The 20,272-nt window shown below is 43.7% G+C and overlaps 2 protein-coding genes across 2 annotated transcripts; both read right to left on the bottom strand.

The window, feature by feature from the left end:
- Positions 1–353: 353 nt before the first annotated feature.
- Positions 354–4,829, bottom strand: OSTC (oligosaccharyltransferase complex non-catalytic subunit). Its single transcript, XM_069013322.1, has 4 exons — positions 4,573–4,829; positions 4,265–4,358; positions 2,505–2,702; positions 354–1,395 (listed from the first exon to the last, which is right to left on the bottom strand). The coding sequence occupies exons 1-4, from the start codon at positions 4,709–4,711 to the stop codon at positions 1,377–1,379; spliced, it is 450 nt and encodes a 149-aa protein (XP_068869423.1). The 5' UTR covers positions 4,712–4,829; the 3' UTR covers positions 354–1,376.
- Positions 4,830–7,705: 2,876 nt separating this feature from the next.
- Positions 7,706–11,150, bottom strand: RPL34 (ribosomal protein L34). The gene is made up of 5 exons (XM_069013321.1): positions 11,126–11,150; positions 10,474–10,547; positions 10,277–10,376; positions 9,445–9,548; positions 7,706–7,832 (listed from the first exon to the last, which is right to left on the bottom strand). The coding sequence occupies exons 2-5, from the start codon at positions 10,536–10,538 to the stop codon at positions 7,748–7,750; spliced, it is 354 nt and encodes a 117-aa protein (XP_068869422.1). The 5' UTR covers positions 10,539–10,547; positions 11,126–11,150; the 3' UTR covers positions 7,706–7,747.
- Positions 11,151–20,272: the final 9,122 nt, after the last annotated feature.

Raw genomic sequence — 20,272 nt, 5'->3', positions numbered from 1 at the left:
TATTTACTTACACAATATCAATACTCCCCCCTGAAGGTAAGCATGTGTCTCACCAAAATCAGAGTGGCCAAAAGATAGCTGCTTCGAAAAGACTGGAAATTTTGCAGTTATGAGCCTCATTAAACAGCCTAAACTACCTTAAATCTTAATCATGTAACATGAACAGATGCAAGTGTCACATTGTACATACAAATGAGGTAGTGGAAGTGCCATAGCCTGAGGGCAGATGATAACAACTAGTTCAGAAAGTTGATTAAGTATGTGAACAGTAACGCTTACTTCACAGCTACAGGAATAAACAACTTTTCTACTTGATATTATTATACTGATCAAATTAGTGCTTCAAACACATATGACTTGCAAAAAAAAGACATTTATGGTGATTCAGAGGGATCTTTCCTTCCCCCAAAATGCAATACATTACTTGAAAGAAACATATCAGCAACATTCAATCTTTTAAAATTAAGACAAATTAAACTGGAACCTTGCCTCACACAAAAAAGCAGCACCTTCAGAAGTAAGTTTTCTTGGCTACTGATAACCGTGTGTTGTTTGCATACAGTACAAATTCATGGAAAATGAGGCTTTTTGTCCCTGATATTGAAAAAAAAAAAAAATCATTATCCAACAGTGAAAAACAAAGCTGAAATTATGTGGTCATGGTGTGGCACCTGGCGTATGGATGTAGAACAGTCCATGCACACAAGAAAAAGCTTTACAAGTTGCACAAAATTATAATAATTTTTTTAGAAAATAAGTTTTATTTGGCTCCTTTTGTACACTTTTTCTTAAAAAAAATGCACATTCATACAGCTTGCCTTTCCCAGTGCATGTCTGGATTTGCTCACATAGAGCATTAATATCAAGGCAAAAGGTGCCTTCACAATAATTTCAGACACATTGTATTCTGGCTGTAAAGCATCCAAAGTTACTAATTTTCTGATTATAACTTGGAAATCAACGTTTTGGGTGTTTCTTCTCTGATTCACATACATAATTGTCCCACACAGGGAAGAGGAGACAAACCTGCAACAAAGAACTTGTCAAGTCAGTGGCAAATACTCATTTCAGGTAGAGCTAAAGGGAGGTTCTCTACTTCATACTGAGATGGAATATAAAAGAAATAGTCAGCTATATAACTTTCTCTTTTTCAAAAGCTCTACATCAGAAATGATAAAACATTGCTTGAAAACTACAGATCAGCCCCTGGTAGTGAGTTTGTTTGCAGAGAAAGCACTCTTTCCCTAGTTGTTTCTCATAGCCAGGTCTCTTTGCTGTTGATGGTGACTACGGAACTTGTTTCTTGCTGTTTCTTCTTAAAACACTTCATGAAGAGGAGTAAATTCAGCTCGAACTTTCACACAGCACAAGAGGTACTAACCCATCAAGTAGCCCCTACAGAAAAAAAAGTTAATTTAGAGAAAAAGTTAGCAAACATAGGCAACACTCCTCAAAAATCAAGAGACATATAATCTTAAACCCAAACTTGAGGCTGCAAAAGCCTCTGCTGATCAAGGCTATCTTAACTACATCCTCCTTCCTCATCTGATTTTCTTCAAAAAACACTGAATGAAAATGGATTAGCCTATTCTCAATCCAACTTTAGTAATTGTTAGGAATTTTTGAAGCCCACATTACGCCCTATTAAGTGTTCTTTATTTGTACCCTTTACACAAACTACAAATGTTAAGCTATTCAATATAATATCTGATATTTTCTGGCACTCAACACAAATCTGTTCTCTCTCTTTCATTCCTCTTTTTACATGAATTTCAGAACGAGAACTGTTAAGACACACGTGTACTCAATGAAGCAAAAAGAATATATGGCATCAATGAAGCAAGAAAATATAAGGCAGGTCCCTATCCAGACCTGCTGCCAGGGAACCCATCACTACTGTGTTATGAAACAGTTTTTTTTAAGTACACCTGCAGAGGCCAAAAATTTTTTTAAGAATAGAAGAATGACTGTAATTATTCATTCAACAGTTCATGGAACTACTCCAAAAACTAGCTACCAGTACCTCTCAACATCAGGTTTCAGCTATTCTAAATTAAAGCAATGGATTGAAAAATACAGAGGGGGGAAAAACTGGAAAACCTGCATTTGGATTTTGCATAACCTGAAAGCTACAGATCTCTTTCTCCTTTGCCTTTCTTCAAGTGCTTGAACAGTTCCATTTTCCTCAAAGCCCTGCTTTATAACTACTTATTTGACTGGGACATACAATGAATTTTACGGTACCCTGAGCACATCGGACTCATTAATCACATTTTCTGACATACCAGGAACTGTCACCCTTTTCTAACTACAGCACCATCTTACAGTAGCTGGCTCCCAAAGCATCTCACCTCAATCAAGGTAGCTTGTTCCAAAAAATGCATTGAAAAAAGCCACTTATACTCAAGCTGAAGATCACCACATTTTCTGTTACTCTTAAATTTAACATGGCACACATGAGCCACAAAAGAGAATAAAGGCTGAAAGGTAATTAAATCACTTACGGTAATTTCATCCTCATGAAAACTCTGGCCATGAAGAAGCTCAAAAGCACACTAACAAATCCAATAAAGAGCAAAAGAAACCTATTCAGCTTGGGGATATTTGGTGCATTGGATCGATCCAGAATTATGAATCCTAGGCCACCCATTGTGAAGAGGAAACTGGATGCAAGGCCTTCCATAATATACTGTCCATTTACTCTAAAGGAGAAAAAAAAAAAAGGGTGAAGTGAGAAGAGTCAGAAGAAGATTAAAGAAATTATTTACATTTCAAACCCCATCTACTCAACATGATTTAACTGTATAAACACACAGGATGATTAATTTTGATAGCTGACTTTCTAACTAAAAGTAAGTAGGAAACTGATATTATACAATTACATCAAGACTTTAAAACACAATTTGTCTCCAGAACTGAGAGTCTGCAAGGTGCCCAGTCCAGCACGAGAGGATTTATACATATTTGTGCACACTAACAGCAACCACCCAGGCTCATCTAGTCCAAGGAAGTCCCTGCTTACACAGATGGGCCCAAGGCATGGCACCACAACCTCCTTATTGCCATCCTGATATTTAAGCAGGACTGCCTGAATCCTCTCAGGACAACTCCCACTCAAAGCACTATGGCAGTGCATGAAGCATATCTTCTGGTTCCAGCACACATCCTGCAGGATGTTCCACTGCCTGCTTGCTGAGCCTGCACTCATCCAGATCCATTGCAGGGACCCAGCCTGAGGATGCCCCGTGGGGCTCTCTGTCAGTCCAGAGAGCTGGACTTCCTTCTTACAAATGGAAAGGGATAGGGGGAGAGGAAGACAAGATGCAGAATGAATACTGCACCTGGATCACGAGTCTCCTGCTTCCCACAGTCACTGAGCCATTTTCCTATCCTCCTAATTAGCAACCTCATAAAACTGGCATTGATGAAACTACAGTGGATGCCCATACAGAAATAAAGATTATCCTTATTGTCTCATATCCTGGAAACAAACAAGTTTGTCTTCTTTCATCTTGTTTACACTGACAAATGACAGTGCTAGCAACTCCCTGAAGTAACTTGATTCATCTATGTTGCAACAATCCAATCCGTCTGAAACACACATCTAGTCCAAGTCAAAATCTGTCACATCAACCATGTCACAGGCCTCACAAATTCAACCAACTTTTCTGGCATTTAACAAAAACCATTATTTCCACACACATAAGCTCCCCACCAGTTACAAATGCAGATTTAACTCTCTTCAGACCAGTTTGTTACTAGGAGCCTCTAGCTCATTTTCACTAATAGAAAGCAAGGGCTCTAAGAAGACCCTGTTGTTACATTTGTAACTATGTTCCCCACCCTCAGACACCAGAGTCCCAAGTACACCAGAGTTTAAAAGGTCAAAACCGAAAGTTTCCCAAACATTACCTATGCTGCAATGAAAGATGATCAAATGTATCTGCATCCACTATAAAACTCAATTTGAATAGCAAGAAACAGAAGTATTGCCAGCCCCAGACAATTTCTTTTTACCAGGTTTCTCATTTTTAAAAGTTTTAGGGTTAAGTTTTTCAATTTCCACTGGTTTCAATGCTAGTTTGGTGGCGGTTTTTTTTTTTTCAAACCAAAAACTGATATAAAACAACTCCTGCCTTGTAGAGAAAGCTACCAAAAAGATAAAAAAGAAGAAGCAGATGCAAAGCTCTGCAAGACGAGATTTATTCCCTTGAGTTTAGGCATTTGCAAGACATCCCTAATGGGGACAGGGCCCTGCTCGTACCTGTACGCCAAGAAAGCCACCGGCCTCTGATGCCCGTGTTCGTCTGTCATCGACCCCACGCTGGGAGGTTCCACGATCACGTCATAGATAATCCCTACGGGGAGGAAAGCAAGCACCGACTTTGACTGGCAGCAGCGAGAACTGCCCTGACACCGCGGGGACGCTCGGGGCTGGCCGCGGTTCGTGTTCTACGGGCGGTGCGGACCCGGACACGGGGTCAGCAGCGGCTCTGCCACCCGGGGCAGGGACCGAGGGAGAGCTGCTCCGTGAGCGGGGCCTCCCCTTCAGCCCGCCCGCCCCGGCCTCACCTCCGGTGATAAGGAAGTAGGACACGACCACCAGCGCGTACACGGTCATGGCCGAGGGCATGTGCACCCAGCTCGGCCGCTTCAGCTTGATGTTGGGGCACTCGAGCACGGCGAAGGGCAGGCGGTACAGCGTCTCCATGGCCGCGGTGCAGTCCCGGGGCGGCCGCGGCACCACTGCTCCCTCCCGGCGCTGCCCGCTCCGTCCCGCCGCGGCCGCGCTCCGCCACCGACACGAAGGCGGAAACGGAAATGGGCTCCCGCATCCTGACAGGGAGCGACCGATCACTTTTAAAAAAGACAAAATAAACAAAGCACTAGAAATTAAGATCAGACGTAAATGACAGATTCAAAAAAGACTCTTTTTTTCTGCATAAAAACATCGGAAACGCCGCACGTGCGCCGTCGGGGGGGCGGGGGCTGTCTCTCCATTTTACCCACCTGCCAGGACCCAGAAGCTCTGACGTGTCGGCGCTGGGTAACGGCGCCGGGGCGTGGGCGTGGCCAGGCGCGCGCGGGCCCCGCCCCGGGCTGGGCAGCCACGTGGCCGCCCCGGCGGTAGCGGTGGTGCCCCGGCAGCCACCGGCGCTCCCGACAGCCCACCCGCCGAACGCTGCTTGCAGCAGGGACAGCGGCGGCGCCGCAGCCCCTGCCACGGGCCAGCGGCACCCTTTGGGCACTCGTGTGCCGATGCAGTTTTCTGACGGGGGAAGGAAAAGCCGCGTCCCGCGCAGTCAGCCTGGGGGGATGCAGACCCGGCGAGCAGACGAAGGTCCGTAGTAGGCCTTACGCCAGTCCCTGTATTTGCAGGGGAGCGTGGGGCTGGGATGCCCTTTGCCCGCACCATGGGATATGGTGCCCATCCTGACCCATAGCCAGAGGAGACCCCGACAGCTGCACACAGACCAGGGAGGAAAAGGCACATCACAGCAGTAGCTTCTGAGAGCAAGCAGGGTACTGTGTGTAACACGTCTCACACGGTCCTGTAAGTGTGCAAACACCTCGGCCTAGCCCAGCCAGGCCCCACCTGCCTCTGTCCTCAGATCGCTTTGGAGAGAAGCACCCAGGCAGCACAGCAGAAAATCTCCCCCTTTCAGTGGAAGCTCGCCTAGTTCCTCTGCTTCAAGAAAGGGGCAGGGAAGAGCTCTTCACTCCGGCTCACAGGAGCTTATTTGAAAGCATGCGTGCCAGCTGAACTCGCCCACCTCGCCAAGCTACCCAGCCTACTTCCCACTGCACAGCCCTGCCCCAAATGACTGCCCCCATTCCTACACGGCAGCCATCTGCTCAAACTGTCTTAAAATAATTAAGGGCCTTATTACCATTTCACTGATGCTTTGCCCAATGACTGCTTTTATTTCTGCCTACAGTGGCAATATCACTTCTCCGAAATCAGTTATGTTGACTTCTGGTGCAATCACGTCATTTATAGCTAGCTTTCAGTCTTAGCCTTCCTGTTTGGAAGTATCTCCCTCTCAGTGCCTGTCAGCAGATGTTTATGAAATTTATCATTATTCCAAAATTACTCTCCCTCCATCTTGACTCCTTTCCAGAAGTCTGAAGGAAAACTCTAGTCTCATAGTATTTAATGCAAAACAGGAACACTTTTGGGGCAGGTTACACACACCTGCCCTAGTTGCTGCTTCTTTATTTTTTTCCAGCATGCCAAAGTACTAAAGTTTGTACTAGGACAGTAAGACAAGAAAAATTTTAACCTTGTAAACTAACTATAGTAACAGCACCTAAAAATGCCAGGGTAGTAATGTTAAGTCTCAAAAGCTCCTTTAATGAGCTACAGCCTTTGCACCTGAGGAGAAATGCTTCACATCAAGATACAACATTTATCCATTTTGAAAATACTGATAAAATTATTTTAACTTCTTGGGGCACCGTGAAGAAATCTTTGGGGAGGTACAGCTTCTTTCACCATGCACAGTTTTAAGTCACTTATCCTGGACCAGAGCCACCTCCTGTTGTCACACCCAGGAGGCAGCTGTGAGTTGCCAGGCACCTCACCCAAAGCACCAGCGAGGGCTTTTCAACTCAACCTTTGCCCTCTATCCCTTGGCTGACTGTACAGCCTGGCAGACCTAGGCAGGGTTAAACACAGCATGCACGCAGGAGCAACCTGCACACGTCTGAGCCACAGCCTGAGCAGACTCCACAGGTGACCTTAGAAACCCCTTCAAGTGGCACTCTCACAGCTGCCAGAAAGTCTGTGTGCTCAGAAATGATTTCTCCTGCTTCCTTACTCTCATGGTGGAGCTCACTACTTTTTGAAATAAGTTATTGGTTAAAAACAGGTTAAAATAGATGCTTGTGAGATACCAAAAGCAGTTCAAAATTCAGAGTGGGGGCTGAGGAATACCACTGCACACACAGGTAAAGCAAGAAGTATCCCGACTGTTGTAACACTCCTGGACAGCACCAGAGACACATTTACAGTTCTCTACAGAACAGAATGAAGCAAAGCCATTTTCACTTTTTACACTACAATTACATCCTTAATGATAAACTAACTTTGGATCAAATTTCAATACCAGAGGCCCAAACTGGTACTCTAAAACCTAACCAGGAAGCCTTTAAAGGTCTGTTCTAGTTGTGTCCTGGAGCTCTGTTGGTATTGTACCTGTAACTGCTGACCCAGGGAATACAGCAGCTGCAACTTTCTTCCTGGGAGATCCTGGATGGAGATCCTGGAAGATGTAGCAGCATGCAACTGTCTGGTGGATACAGCACTGGCTTTGAGAAGTTAAAGCCTACTTTCTCTACCCTCACTTGAGCAATACCACATGCAATAATAAAAAAAAAAAAAATCTACCTTAGGCCTATACTAGCTCTCCTCTTCATCTGACAACCTCTCTTCTAGTCTTTAGTCACTTTTGTTTGCGCTCTGTCAAAGTCCTAACTTTCTTCAGAGTCCTCCAATGACTTCATAAACAGCTGTTGAAAGAAAACCTGCATTGCTGGAAGTTATTCCAATCCCTCTACATGACTGAGCCTGAGCTGGGAGTCCTGTTTAACCAGACTTCCTTCCACTTGCTTCATTTCCCCCTCAGCAGGCAGAACAGAGCATCCTGACTTACAGGTTTCATTGCACCAAAGCCCAGCTCTGCACATGGAATGACAGGACACGAAAGTGGAGATTTCATTTATTGGGCTGAAACTACAAATAGGTTCACTTTGACTTCTGGCTCTGTGCTTGTGCCTTCAACACTTTCACAACGATCTTCTGCTCTTCAATAAGAAAAGCTCGTTTGATCCTGGAAAAGAAAAACTATGTTAGCATATGTGTCTATTTACTAAAGTAAAACCACAAAAATAAGACAATTACAACTGATTTTGCCATCTCCAACATTCATTGATTGCACAGGTGGTGTTAGTTCCACAGTTACATAAAAAGGGAACCCATTTCTTGCCAGCAGCAGAAGACAGGGACGGTGACACTGTACGAATGTAGCAATTGGGGGATGGCAGCCTAGGATGCCCGTGGATTACAGGCTTGGAGGCAAGCAAGGTAATACTTGATGGCTGAATGTGGGAAAATTTACCATCTTCACAAACTTCAAAGACAAAAAGCAGAACTCTTAACTGGCAAATTAATTTCATTCTGGTAAAGTCAGAATTGGTGTGACCAGTTGTGGTCAGCTCTCTTCCTTACAACTACAGGAAATTCTACGTGCACCCAGTTATTAAAAACAGGATCACCTTCCCTGTCAGGATTAAAGCTCATTGGCTATCAACAGGGAAAAAGCCTAGCAGGTCAAGTCATGCCAAAATACAGCTATTTCTGAAGACATGCAGAGCCACCACGTAGATGGGACAGATCTATTTATCAGCACTCACATATCAACAGCCTATCTGATAGTTTTGAGTTAAGAGCACAATTATATCATACACACTTTTCTATCTTTAAACATTAAAATGATTTCTACACGTATCTGGCACGTATGGCTACTCCTACAGTACACAAAACCTATCAAAGATGCCTAAGCAGGTGCAGGAGAAAACCTGACCATTATAGGGAAGGAGGTGGCTGTGATTTCTGGTTTAGGCACAGTAAGAATAAAACATACTCATGCACTAAAAACTACCTATCAAACTCATGAAGGTTTTGGGAAAACACTCCGAAAAAATGTGGCTTTCAACAGAAAAAAGTCATGCTGTGTCTCTGCAGCTGTAACAGCTCATCTTCAGTGGTGCCTAATGTAATTCATCTTAAAACTTAGACATGCCAAAAAGAAAACAAATGCTGGCAGTACTGATGAAAAAAACTGGCAGTAGACTGCTGACCCCAGAGACCTGCTTTGATTACCACAGAGATGACACACTCATGGTTGTGTTTTTCCTCAAACTTGCCAAGGAAGCACAGATATGCAGTTGCTACACAATAAAACTGAATTCAGAGAGGCTCAGCAAAGGCCATTTTAAAGCTTAACCACATAAAGTTGCTTGACACACAAGCAAGTAGTATCTCTGAATCCCAAAACATTTCAAAGAAGTGAAAAATTCAATTAAACTTGCAGGAGGCAGAACAGGACAACAGAACAGGAAAATCTTTACTATGGGGGCTCAATACAAAAGATAAAAATCCAGCACAAGCAGACTGTTCAGCACCAATGCAACAGTGCAGTAAGAAATCCCGAAGAACATTAAGTGTCCACAAAGGAGCTCCACATGCAGGAACTCCCTCAAACCCAAGGGACAGAATAGCACCCATCACTGCTTGACGTGCCCCACGCTCACACTCTCCACTTCCCTACACCAGTGTCAGAGCAGAGCCTTCAAAATTTGGGGCCATGTTATGTGAATGAAGAGATGTAAGAACCTCGTAGGAAGCAACCTCAGGAATAAAGCTGGTTTTCTGTACATTACCTGTCACGGACACACTTGGCACACATGGAACCACCATAGGCTCTGCTCACATGCTTCTTCGTTTTTGACAGCCTCATCAGAACTTTGGGGCGCACAGCACGGACCTACAGACAACGAAAAAAAGAAAAAGAAGTGTGTCATAAGACAGCAGTTTTATGTATCTGCCATTTAAAGTAAAAAAAAGCAGCAACACCAGAAATTTACTATTCAAGATGCTAAGAAGTGACTGAGGCTGCAGCTCATTGTATGCACTGTCTTCGGCATTCCTCGGCTGATCTTTTCATTCTACCCCAGTGGTTCATCAACAGGTTCATAAAAAAATTGGTTATAAAAAAGACTGTTTTTTCAAAGATAGGAACTGCTTAAAGATCAACATTTTGCAAGCATTCCCATAACTGTTAGAAGCAATGCTGTTACTTCAAGAAAACATTCTGAAGAAAAACAGTTAAAAACATTAATTCCTTTTTCTAAAACTGAAACTTTTCTTAACTTGGCTTACCCTTTTTTCTGCAGGTCTAATAGGCCCAATTTACATTTTTAGATCTGCTACAGAATCACCTTGTCTAGCTTTAAAAATTTTAGATTTTCTAAAACAAGAAGGTTCATATTTAACAATAATGTAAAATCATGAGCATTAAAAAATGTTTGAGTTTCCAAAGCTTATTTTACCAGTAAACTTTGCAACATTTGATTAAGACTATCTTAAAGGAAAAAGTTATTTCAGCAAGAACTGGTCAATAAACAGGCACACTGTATTATTTGGAAAGGCTCTCTGTACTGAAAAAAACGCTGTTCCAGACAAACACCCTTAGGTGTTTATGATCATACTTACACCACGAAGTCTTCCTGGGCAAATACCACATGCTGACTTGGGTGCCTTTCCCACTTTCTTGGTGTAAAGGTAAACAATCCTGTTCCCGGGTGTTCGGGACCTAGGTACAGCAGAAAAATATGCAGTTAACGTTATCAATCAAAACTGAAACACCACCTTTTTACAACAGAAATTTTCTTGCAAACTGTCTTACTTACAGTCTGGTCTTGTTGGAAGCTGTGTTGTAGGACAACCTACGGCGGTATGTCAGGCGCTGCACCATTTTTCACACCTGAGTAAGTCAAAACCAAAGCGGCACTAGTTAAGAGCTCGATGTCCACACGGAAGTTCAGGTTGTCACAGGACCACCTGTACTGAACCACTGTACCAGATGTGAATCAGCAGCTGTCAATTCCATATTAGTAAAATTAAAGCCCTTCCTGACCAGTGACAGCCAACACTGTATTACAGAACAACAAAACGCGTGACAGCGGGCACGATGCGATCTGCAAAGAAGATTCACCCGAACTAACTTGAACGCTGTTTAACCATCCTGGTCTTGCCTGGATTATGTCATGCGCTCCTAAGAAACTGCTTAAACCTTTAGCAGCTACGTATTTTATAGAAACATAAGCGTCATCTGCAGCGCCGGGAGACGCGGGCCCTGCTCGGGAGCCCCACCGCGGAGGCCTGGAGAGGCCCGGCCTTTCTGCCGGGCAGCTCTGCCCCCCGCTCCAGCCCAAGCGCGGGCAGCAGCAGCGCCGCCGGTCCCTCCCCACAGCCCACGGGCCTCGGGCCGCCCTTGCCGCCCGCCGGGCCGCGGATGGAGGCGGATGGGTGCCCACAGTCCCCGGCCGCCAGCCGCCATACCTGGCGCCGCCACACCCGGAAGAGGAAGCGGAAGTGCGCGGGTCGCCATTGAAATAGGGGCGCGCAGGAGCCCGGAACAAATAGCGGCGCCTGCGCGCTGGGCTCCGGCTCCTGGATGCACTGCCGAGCGGGCGCCGCCATGGCGTACGGAACAGTGGTGCAAGGGTGGCGCCATGTTGTACGGACCGGGCGCGGCGCCGCTCGGCGGCGGAACCGGGAGCAGCAGCGATGGGCACGGGGGGCCCGATTTTATTTATTGTGTGTTTTACCGAAAAACTGTTTTTCTGAACTATCGGCTTCTGTCCTCAGAAAGAAAGGTTTGTGCATCATTCTGTGAGCCCAGAAGCCATTCCCCATCCTGCTGTTCGAAGCTCTGAATTACAAGTCACCCATACGTGGTTTTCCAAGGCAAACTGGCACGTGACACACCTGGAAGCTGTATGTCTAAACTTCCACAAGGAAAAGGCTGTTCCCCCCGAACTCCTTGAAAGCCTTGCCTGGAGCACTGCAGGGCTGTCCTTGCCGCACCCCATTCCCCTCGAGATGCCCTTGCTCCTGCCCAGCACTGGTCTTCCCGGGCACTGGACCAGGCAGACGGGCTGATCCCAAAACTGGGCCCTGTGGAGAGCAACACAATACCCACGTTTGCCTGACACCTCCTTGCTGTGCCAGCAGCTGCGCTGGTGGTCTTGGATGGAAAATCCTCGTGCCTGTTTCCCAAGACATGTACTCACTGTGTCATGTGCTCCAGGGCAGGTGCTCACGCAGGAGCATGAAGCTGTAAACCTTTCTCTGCTGCTCAGGTCCACCTGACTCAAACTCCCATTTCCAAGGCACAGATACCCAAGAAAAGCATAGGGGAAACAGGACACAGTTAGTGGGACTCTCCTTTACTACATCCTCCCATGTTCATCTGCCAGCATCATTCAGGTTTCCTGAGCTGGGTTCACGTTTTCTGATTTACGAGATTATCTCAGTTGGTGAGAGCATGGTGCTAATAACACCATGGCTGTGGGTTTAGTCCCTGTATGGGCCATTCTCTTAAGAGTTGGACTCAATAATCTTTGTGGGTCCCTTTCAGCTCAGAATATTCTGTGAAATTTAGCCTGTGGTAGAGCCCTGAGAAAAGAAAGGAAATAGCAAGAGCTAAGGGAGTATAGGATGGCTTGTCAGTAGCTACAAACAGCATTCCAGTGGTGCCATTTTAATAATGATTAAAATCCAAATGCACAAAAGGTATCCCTGGCAGCCCCTCACATTTTCATTAAGCACTGTGTTGATAGGAAGGAAAGGAGGAACAGTCCCTGGGCTACACTTTTCCCAGATATTTGTTTCAGCTCCTATCCCACATACCCGGGTCCCTGCCAAGCTGAGGAGCATACTGACAAGCAGAGCTGCCTCTGTGCTCTGAAATCAGCATCTGACCTCTGCTATCCATTTGTGACCTCCCTAATGGGTCTGGATCCCTGGCACTGACACATGAAAGACCAAGAGATTTTAAAGCACGTTTCCATCACTTCTGCTCCCCAGCCTCTGGTGGCAGTGGTGGTGTTCCCATAGCCACACCAAGTCCATCCCCTCCTTCTCACGGTGCGTGCGAATGCCTTGTGGCTACTGCCATAATCGCTGCCGACCCACATGGTCAAAATCTTCATGTAGCATCAATGGGAAACCACCATCTGCAAGGAGGACAGGGTTAGGCCCACCATCTGTGAGCCCCAAAATGCTCTTTTGCTCCACTGACCTGAGCACTGTTCCACAATGATACTCAGGGACCCACACATTAAACACATAGGGTGCTGCTGCTGCCATCGTTAGCGGCTTCAGCTCTGCTTTTAGAGAGTAGCGGGTGCTCAGAAAGCTTTGATGTGTGCTCCTGGCCTTATTTACGGGTTTGTAACTCACAGTTGGTTGTACTGCAACCTCCCTGTTTTCAATCTATAATTATTATTTTGGTTAATTATTGACTCTTTTTAAGTGCAAATTATGGACACCAGATTTTTTTTAATTCATGAAAGAAGAGAAAATATGTATGAACTAGATTTTAGGGTATATTTAAAATAGGAGCATATTTTAGAAGACAAGTAAGTTTCAGAGCAATTAGAGTATTTAACATGAACTTTCTAGGCCCAGAACCCTGAGGGGAATAAGAAAGCCAATTAAATTAGATTAAATAATCATGCCTAAATATAAAAGTGTAACAGAATCCAATTGTTAAAAAACAACACTATTAAATTATGATAGAATAGTTTAGATGTTGTCAGTGCAACAGGTAACTATTTTATTATTGAACAATAGTATTGATACATCTTTGAACTTACCCCATTTAGGCTCTAAACTCAACTGGTGTAAGTTTTAGAACCTGTCAATTAAATTCCAGCCATTTGCTTCTGCCGGTGCACTGGCCTAGTTTTTAAGCATTTCCAGTTCATTTTTTAAGAGGAACAGGGCTATCAGGCAAACGGCTCACCAGAGTATCTAGAAATGTTAGCTTAATGACAACTGGTTTAATGCTATCTAATGTGGGGATAAGATTTGAAGCAGCAGCTCACTAAGCCCATTTTGTACAGATTAGTCAAGTGATTCATGTTCTCTGCTACTCCTACCTCTTCACAGGACCAAAAAACATCTCTTTTGGGAGCAGTCATTTTCCACATCCAACATGCCTCATTAACTCTTTCTGCATTTTCTTCTTTCCTTGAATTCAACAAAGGGGATGGGCTATCAAACGCACAGCCCAACAATGTGGAAAAGTAACAGTGGCGTCCTTTAAATTTTTCCCTTCTAGGATGTCAGTGGAAGCATAGTATCTGAGGTTGTGGACCTTTTTCCTAGAGAAAACTGGAGGCTGGCTTCAGGGTGTACTTGCTTATTGGCGGTACAAAACTGTAAACCTCTTTTCCAGCAGATCCAATTAGAAAGATAATAATCTCTGATGGCAGTTTAGTAATGGAGTGTATTTTGCACCAGCCAGCAGGTTGTCACCATATTCTGTTTATTGCACCAGAAGAACTCTTTGTGCATAGTTTAAGACCAATTCTTAGTATGATGACCATCCTTTCTTTCTTTTCCACATAGTCCTCTCTTTCTCTCTCTTTTTACTGCAAGCCCCTACCTATGTAGGTAGGTCATTTGCTTGGTCATACGGAAAGTTCCAACAGGGTAAGAGCAAGAGTTCCCAAAGGCATAATGCTTGATAAGCCTGGCTGGATCCCCTTATATTTTCCTCACACTTCTGTACCACTTCCAGAATCTACCAGGCCCCAGGAGGATTCTACTACCATGCTAACTTCTCTTCATGAATCCTTATAGGGCTTTTCCCCACCATAAGCTTCAATTAAAAAATGAGAGATGTTTTCACTCATGCTCACTTGCTGTTGTACCAGTCTAGACTGGCAAATTCTAAGAGGCGTGGGAAGGAAAGCAAGCCTGTGGGCAAGCACATACTGGGTACTGCAGAGAGGAAAAGATGTGATGGCTGAGCAGTATGCTGCTCCTGTTAAGTCACAGGCATGATACCATTTCTGTGAACAGCATATGAATATGTGTTTTAGAAATGTCTCATTGAAATCAGAATCCAGCCTCAGGTGCTGCTTGGATACAAGCAGCAGGCTTAGGTCCATAAATGTGGAAAGGAAACAAGAAACCTTGGAGAAGTACTAGCGACTGTTGGAAAGGAGAGAAAGAAGAGGTCCTAGGGTCCACTGTCTCTCCAGAACTGATTTTTTTCTTAAAAATCTCATTCCCTTTCCTTGTTAACTATGTGGCATGCGTCACAATCTGATTATACTAATTTCTATCAACATAACCTTCCACAACACAGACCTGTGCAAATTACGTTATGAGAAGCTGTAGTTCATTTCCATTTCAGTGGAGCTTGTTAAACAAGCAAAATTATTTTGTAGCAAAGGGAAAAACAATTTAGTGGAATGCACTCCTAGCATAGGAAGTACATAATATCGTATTTGGGTTGAAACTTTTTCTGTCAAAAATGTCATAACCCTGTAAGAAAGAGAATTAAAATCCCGTTATTTTAATTTACATCTAGCCACCAGATAAGTAAAGTTATCATTGAAATTCTAATTAAATAGGATGATTGACTAAGGTAGGACATCAAAGAAGAGAAGTGAATATGATAAGTCAAAGTCTTATTAATTAGTCCGCGTGGAAGAAATTCCAGGGACGTCAAGCTGAGGCTGCTGCAAGGAGAAAAAAAGCAGACAAGAAAATGTGTGTTTCTTTGAAGTTAGGAACTGAGATAGTGATGGAGGTAATTGTGTCTGACTGGATCCAGTAATGAAGAGCCGTAAATCAGACCTAGGAATCGGAGGAAAGATTCTAGTAACGAATGTGGCTGCCCCCCTGCTGCGAAGAAACAGAATGCAGAGCTGACTAATTGACCCAGTCTATCTCCCAGTAGCTCTCTGTTATTATTTATTAATTTTTAATTTCTGAATTATTTACGTTCTGGGAAATTATTTTTGACAGCCTGTTAGGCGTGCCAAAGTTAATGGAGGATGAAAGGACCGGTACTAGAATTAGCAGGGATGTAGTCACAGGCTACTGAATTTAATGATTTTGGAAGGGAAAATTGATTTCACACAGCGTGTCACTTTATACTACTTTAGGGATACACCAGCTATTTGATTAATTGAGGAATAACCAACTCAAAGTATATTTGAAGTGTAAATGAATCACAGTGCTCAGCTGTTTATTTTTCCCCTTTTCTGATGAGAACACTGAGTTTGCTTAAAGTTGCTGATTAAAACCAATACAGGTAGGCCCCATACTCACACCTGCTTATTTTATCCTGCCTTAAAAAAAAAAAAAAATGCTTTCACCATCTGGAGGAGACTTGCAATCCTCCATCTCACTTGGGATAGAGTTCATCCTTCCTACACAACGCCTAATTAAACAGGCTTTGTGTGCACTCCCCCTCCCCTGTGGAAAGTGTTTAAGATGGAGCAGGATACTGAGCCCGTGGGCAGCACATGCAGATGAGATGTGAATTCTGCATGGTGACAGCTCGCGTTTGTTTTTCATCAGCCCCAGAGCTGAAGTCAGGGCCCCTGGCCTACAACATCCCCTGCATCAGTTCTCCTGGAGCAGCCATGGTAAGTAGGGCTGTGCATCTTCCACAGAGAGCAATGGACAAATAAAGGGGCTCTGCACACCTCTTCCAGGCTGTGAGAACTGCATTTCACTCTTGGTGCCAAATGAAGCTAAACCCTGTTTGCTTCTCATGTCTAAGCCTTCTGACCATCCAGGCATCAAGGGCATGGAAGCAATCCTTCCCCAGCAACATGTGCAATGCTGTAGGCCTCTCACGTCTCCAGGAAGACTCACACTGGAAATGTCTCCAGAGCTGCTTGGGATCATCACCTCATACCGCTCCCTCCTCCAACAGCAGCCACCCAAGGCAAGGGGCATGGCCAAATTTTCCCTGACTTACAGGGCGGATGTGCCCTGTGCCCAGGATCAAAGGGGCAAAGCACCCTCACTGACACAGTTTCCTGTGGCAGACTTGGGTCAATCACTTAATTAAGGGCAGTGTAATCAGCTGTGTGGGCACTGGTGGTGGTGACCTTGATTTTGGGTATCTTTAGTGTAAAGTCTGCAGTGTTACATCCCAAACACCTTAACAATCTGGTTCCCTAAATACTAGTCTAACTGGTTTAAGTCCAACTTTCCCAGTTTTAAAATAAGCATAATTGATGTTACTATTTAATAAAATCTCTGGGACTCTGCAAAGAGAATTAAATTACAGTTCTTTATCTGCGCAAGTTTTGGGAGAGTAGTGAACAGCAAATACTAGGAGTAGCTGCCCCTTTCCACAAGGAATTATTCAAAACCATCTGCCATAAGTTGACATGGATCCCGTGAACAGGTGAGAAAGGTATAGGCTAGATTCTATTTCAAGTTCAATAAACAATAAAACTCCTTTGAATTGACTGAGACCAAACTACTGAGTGAGAGGTCAAGTGTCAAAGGGATCTGGAATTTTGCATATTTTGCCGTTGCTTTGCTCTTTAAAGTAGGAAGGGCTACCTACCACAGCAAATGTTGACCATACAGGGATGAGGGGAGAGATAAAGAATGAAGAAAGGTCAATCATGCATTAGTTACCTTTTAAAAAAATTATATTTGTCTTAGTGATTTAAAGATACATTAACACTACAGGAAGGTTTTGCTTCTTAACTTCTCTAAGGGGTTTATAATTCATATAAACATCTCCCTAGGTTTTTTTCTGAGCACTTCAGGAGCACTAGGGACATTTTTTTGTGATGTTTTACCAAGTCAAACATGTGAGAGAAGACTGTTTTTCTCAGTTACCTTTTGGATTATACCAGTGGCAATTAGCTGTGCAAGGAGGATCAACTACAACAGGCTGCTAAAGGAGGTGTGTGACCTGTGGCTTCTGCTTGGCTCTGGGGATTTGTACTTTATCAATTTTTTCAGCATATGAGACTGGACTGGCTTCTAGAAAAAAAGCCTGATGCAAAGGCTGTTTTTTCTGGGTCTCCTGAATCTGTGAGGGATCTCTGGGTTTTGGGGTTTTTTTGTGATTATTGTTAAAACTTTCTAAAGAAGGAACACTGTTTAAATACCATACCTTGAGGAGCAGCAATCATATCTTCAGATATTAGAGAACAATTAGGCAATTTATGCTACTTAAAGATTTACTCTACAGTTTCAAAATGCTCAGTGGAGAAACAAATACCTTTTATAGTACATGTGGAAATTAACCCTAAAATATTTACATTCAACACGTGGAACTTATTTTGATGAAGATGATTTAGCGTGCTCTGCTGTTCTATAGTGGAATGAATCCATCATAGAACTGACTTCTCCCTGTTTCAGTATTAAAACAAAAGGGATGTGCTTGCAGTGCAGCACCCTGGGAATTCAGCTCAGAAGTCCAATTAACAACAACTAATTCCCCATACTGCCTATTTACCCCTAAGATTTGGCTAGATATAATAAATCATGCATTTTGCATTTAAGCTTTTAATGCCCAGAGGATAACAAAAATCTATCCTGATCACTTTTTATTTTCATCATATAGAGAAGAAAGCATCACTCCTTCCCTCTTCAGTTAAGTGTGTCCATATCTTGGTGCTAAGTCTATGAATGAGCTGCCTCCTGTCTTCTCCACATGTCTCCTTACCCTACTTCTCCATAAATGCCTTCATTCTTCCAGAAGACATGAAGGTAAGAATCCCTTTGGATGTGTGTTCTGTGTAGCTAGCTACATGTAAAATTATTCACCTTCAAACGATGATCTACTGCACATTCACTGGACCAAGTGTCCTGCCCTTTATACTGTCACACTGTATTTATTGCATGCTGCATACACTCCCCACACACCAGATTTCACTGCAGGAACTATCAAGGTACTGCCCAGCTGTGAGCACATTTTAAAATCTAAAATTGTAACATTCTGTAAATGGTAATGACCAGGCTATAACATACTAAAGATTAGGCAAATACTTCCAGTAATTAGAATGATCTTCTGCAACTCAATTTTGCTTACAATGTAAGTCAGATTGAAGCAAATTCTCCAAAGGTAAAAGCCCAGTACATTACTACACACTTTACATGCAAAAGGGAGAGAAGCAGAGAGAAAGTGAGCGAGCAGATATGTGCACACGAGGCTTTGGATATTCCTTGCTAGGTGCAACCTAAACTGTACATTAATAATTAGAGACACATTGAAATATCTATCTGTCCAGATACATTTTTATTGGTGTTCAACAGGAAACAATTAAGGCCTAGAGGTACCCATATACATCCATATTTGTGAAGTTTTGTAACAAAGAAATAATGCAAATTCATCTTGTTTGAAGGGAAATTGGAAACAAAATTAAATGGTTTGAAAAGCAAACAACAGAGCATATTAAATCCAAAAGCATCACACTGATAGAAACACAAGATGTGACACTGCCAAAAGAAATGCCTGGATCAATGTTAGGTAGCCATGCCTGCAGAGCAGCAGGTTACTATACAGAAAGCTGCCTACAAAATATTTTTGCAATACTGTACTTTGCTGTGCATGGCAAAAAACCCAGAAGGTGTTATTTTTTCATGAAGCTGTGATGAGCTTGGCTTATGCTTGGCATCAGACTGGCTGCTCCTTAAGGGGGTTTCCGAGTTGCATATTTGCAGATTCAAGGCCAGCCTTTCAGAGGGGCTCACAGCCAGCTTTCCAAGCACTTGTCTGCCAAACTGCAAGCCTGGCTTCTCACAGGTCCAGGAATCAGAATGACTGAACGGGAACCAATCTCCTATGAACATCCCAGACTAAATGGCTGATTCCTCTCTCAGCAGATATGCCTGTGACAGAAGCTGGGACAGCTGAATGCAGTATTTCTGACATAGTCAGATGTGAATTTTAGTACCCGTCTTTACAGAGATGGCAGGTGCAAAGAAGGGCTTGCTCCAAACTTCTGAAGGCAAGTGTTGGCTTCATCTTATTGCTGAGCAGATTTTCTGATTGCTCTGCACCCTCCTCCCTGTGAGCAGCAAAAAGAGCAACAGTCTGACAGACTGATCCCAAATAGGGCTCTATGGAGAGCAACACAACACTGTGTAACACCCCATGGTCAAACTTCCCGCTCGCTGGGAAGCACAGAACGGCAGCACTAATGATCCTCTTCCTTCTAAAGCTGCTAGATTTTAAGTGCTTTGAGGAGATTGAAGACAAGCTTTAAATTTTGATTAAAGGGACACTGCCAACTTACATTAAGCTTAGAATTTAGGGTTTGTAACAGGCAGGCAAAGGTGGATGAGACCTTGCATTTTGGGTGCAGATATTTCTTTGCAGCAGGATGAAGATCTTATCTGCTGAGAACAGAAGGCGTCAAAATTAACTTGAATAGAAAACTAACAAGGTCCACTTTAGTTTTGCTGCTGAGGGAGACAGAATGCAGGTGGGGAGATACCATGTAGCTTCCCAAATGTAACAGCCCACCAGTTAAGTTTTGCGTGTGATAAGCTTGCTTGTTTGTTGCTTGATGTGGTTTTCACAGCGATAAGAAGCCACACTAAAGTCCTGTTTGAAAGAATTGACAAAGGAGTAGAGTGACAGGAAGGGTTAGTACAGGCGAGCTGGCACATGGACTAAATGTCTTTCATCTGCTTCTCCTT

The sequence above is a fragment of the Aphelocoma coerulescens genome, chromosome 4 (assembly GCF_041296385.1).
Source record: "Aphelocoma coerulescens isolate FSJ_1873_10779 chromosome 4, UR_Acoe_1.0, whole genome shotgun sequence".
Taxonomy (NCBI): Eukaryota; Metazoa; Chordata; class Aves; order Passeriformes; family Corvidae; genus Aphelocoma; species Aphelocoma coerulescens.
This window is presented reverse-complemented; position numbering and strand designations above follow the sequence as displayed.

Bases quoted from the DNA above. Each gene is read 5' to 3' on its own strand.
- OSTC (XM_069013322.1), bottom strand. From the start codon at position 4,711: ATGGAGACGCTGTACCGCCTGCCCTTCGCCGTGCTCGAGTGCCCCAAC. The intron at 4,359-4,572 runs GTGAGGCCGGGG...TCCTCCCCGTAG, and splicing joins CTACTTCCTTATCACCGGAG to GGATTATCTATGACGTGATC. The intron at 2,703-4,264 runs GTACGAGCAGGG...TTTCTCCTTTAG, and splicing joins GTGGCTTTCTTGGCGTACAG to AGTAAATGGACAGTATATTA.
- RPL34 (XM_069013321.1), bottom strand. From the start codon at position 10,538: ATGGTGCAGCGCCTGACATACCGCCGTAGGTTGTCCTACAACACAGCT. The intron at 10,377-10,473 runs GTAAGTAAGACA...TGCTGTACCTAG, and splicing joins GCTTCCAACAAGACCAGACT to GTCCCGAACACCCGGGAACA. The intron at 7,833-9,444 runs GTAATGTACAGA...TTTCTTTTCCAG, and splicing joins GCCAAGTGTGTCCGTGACAG to GATCAAACGAGCTTTTCTTA.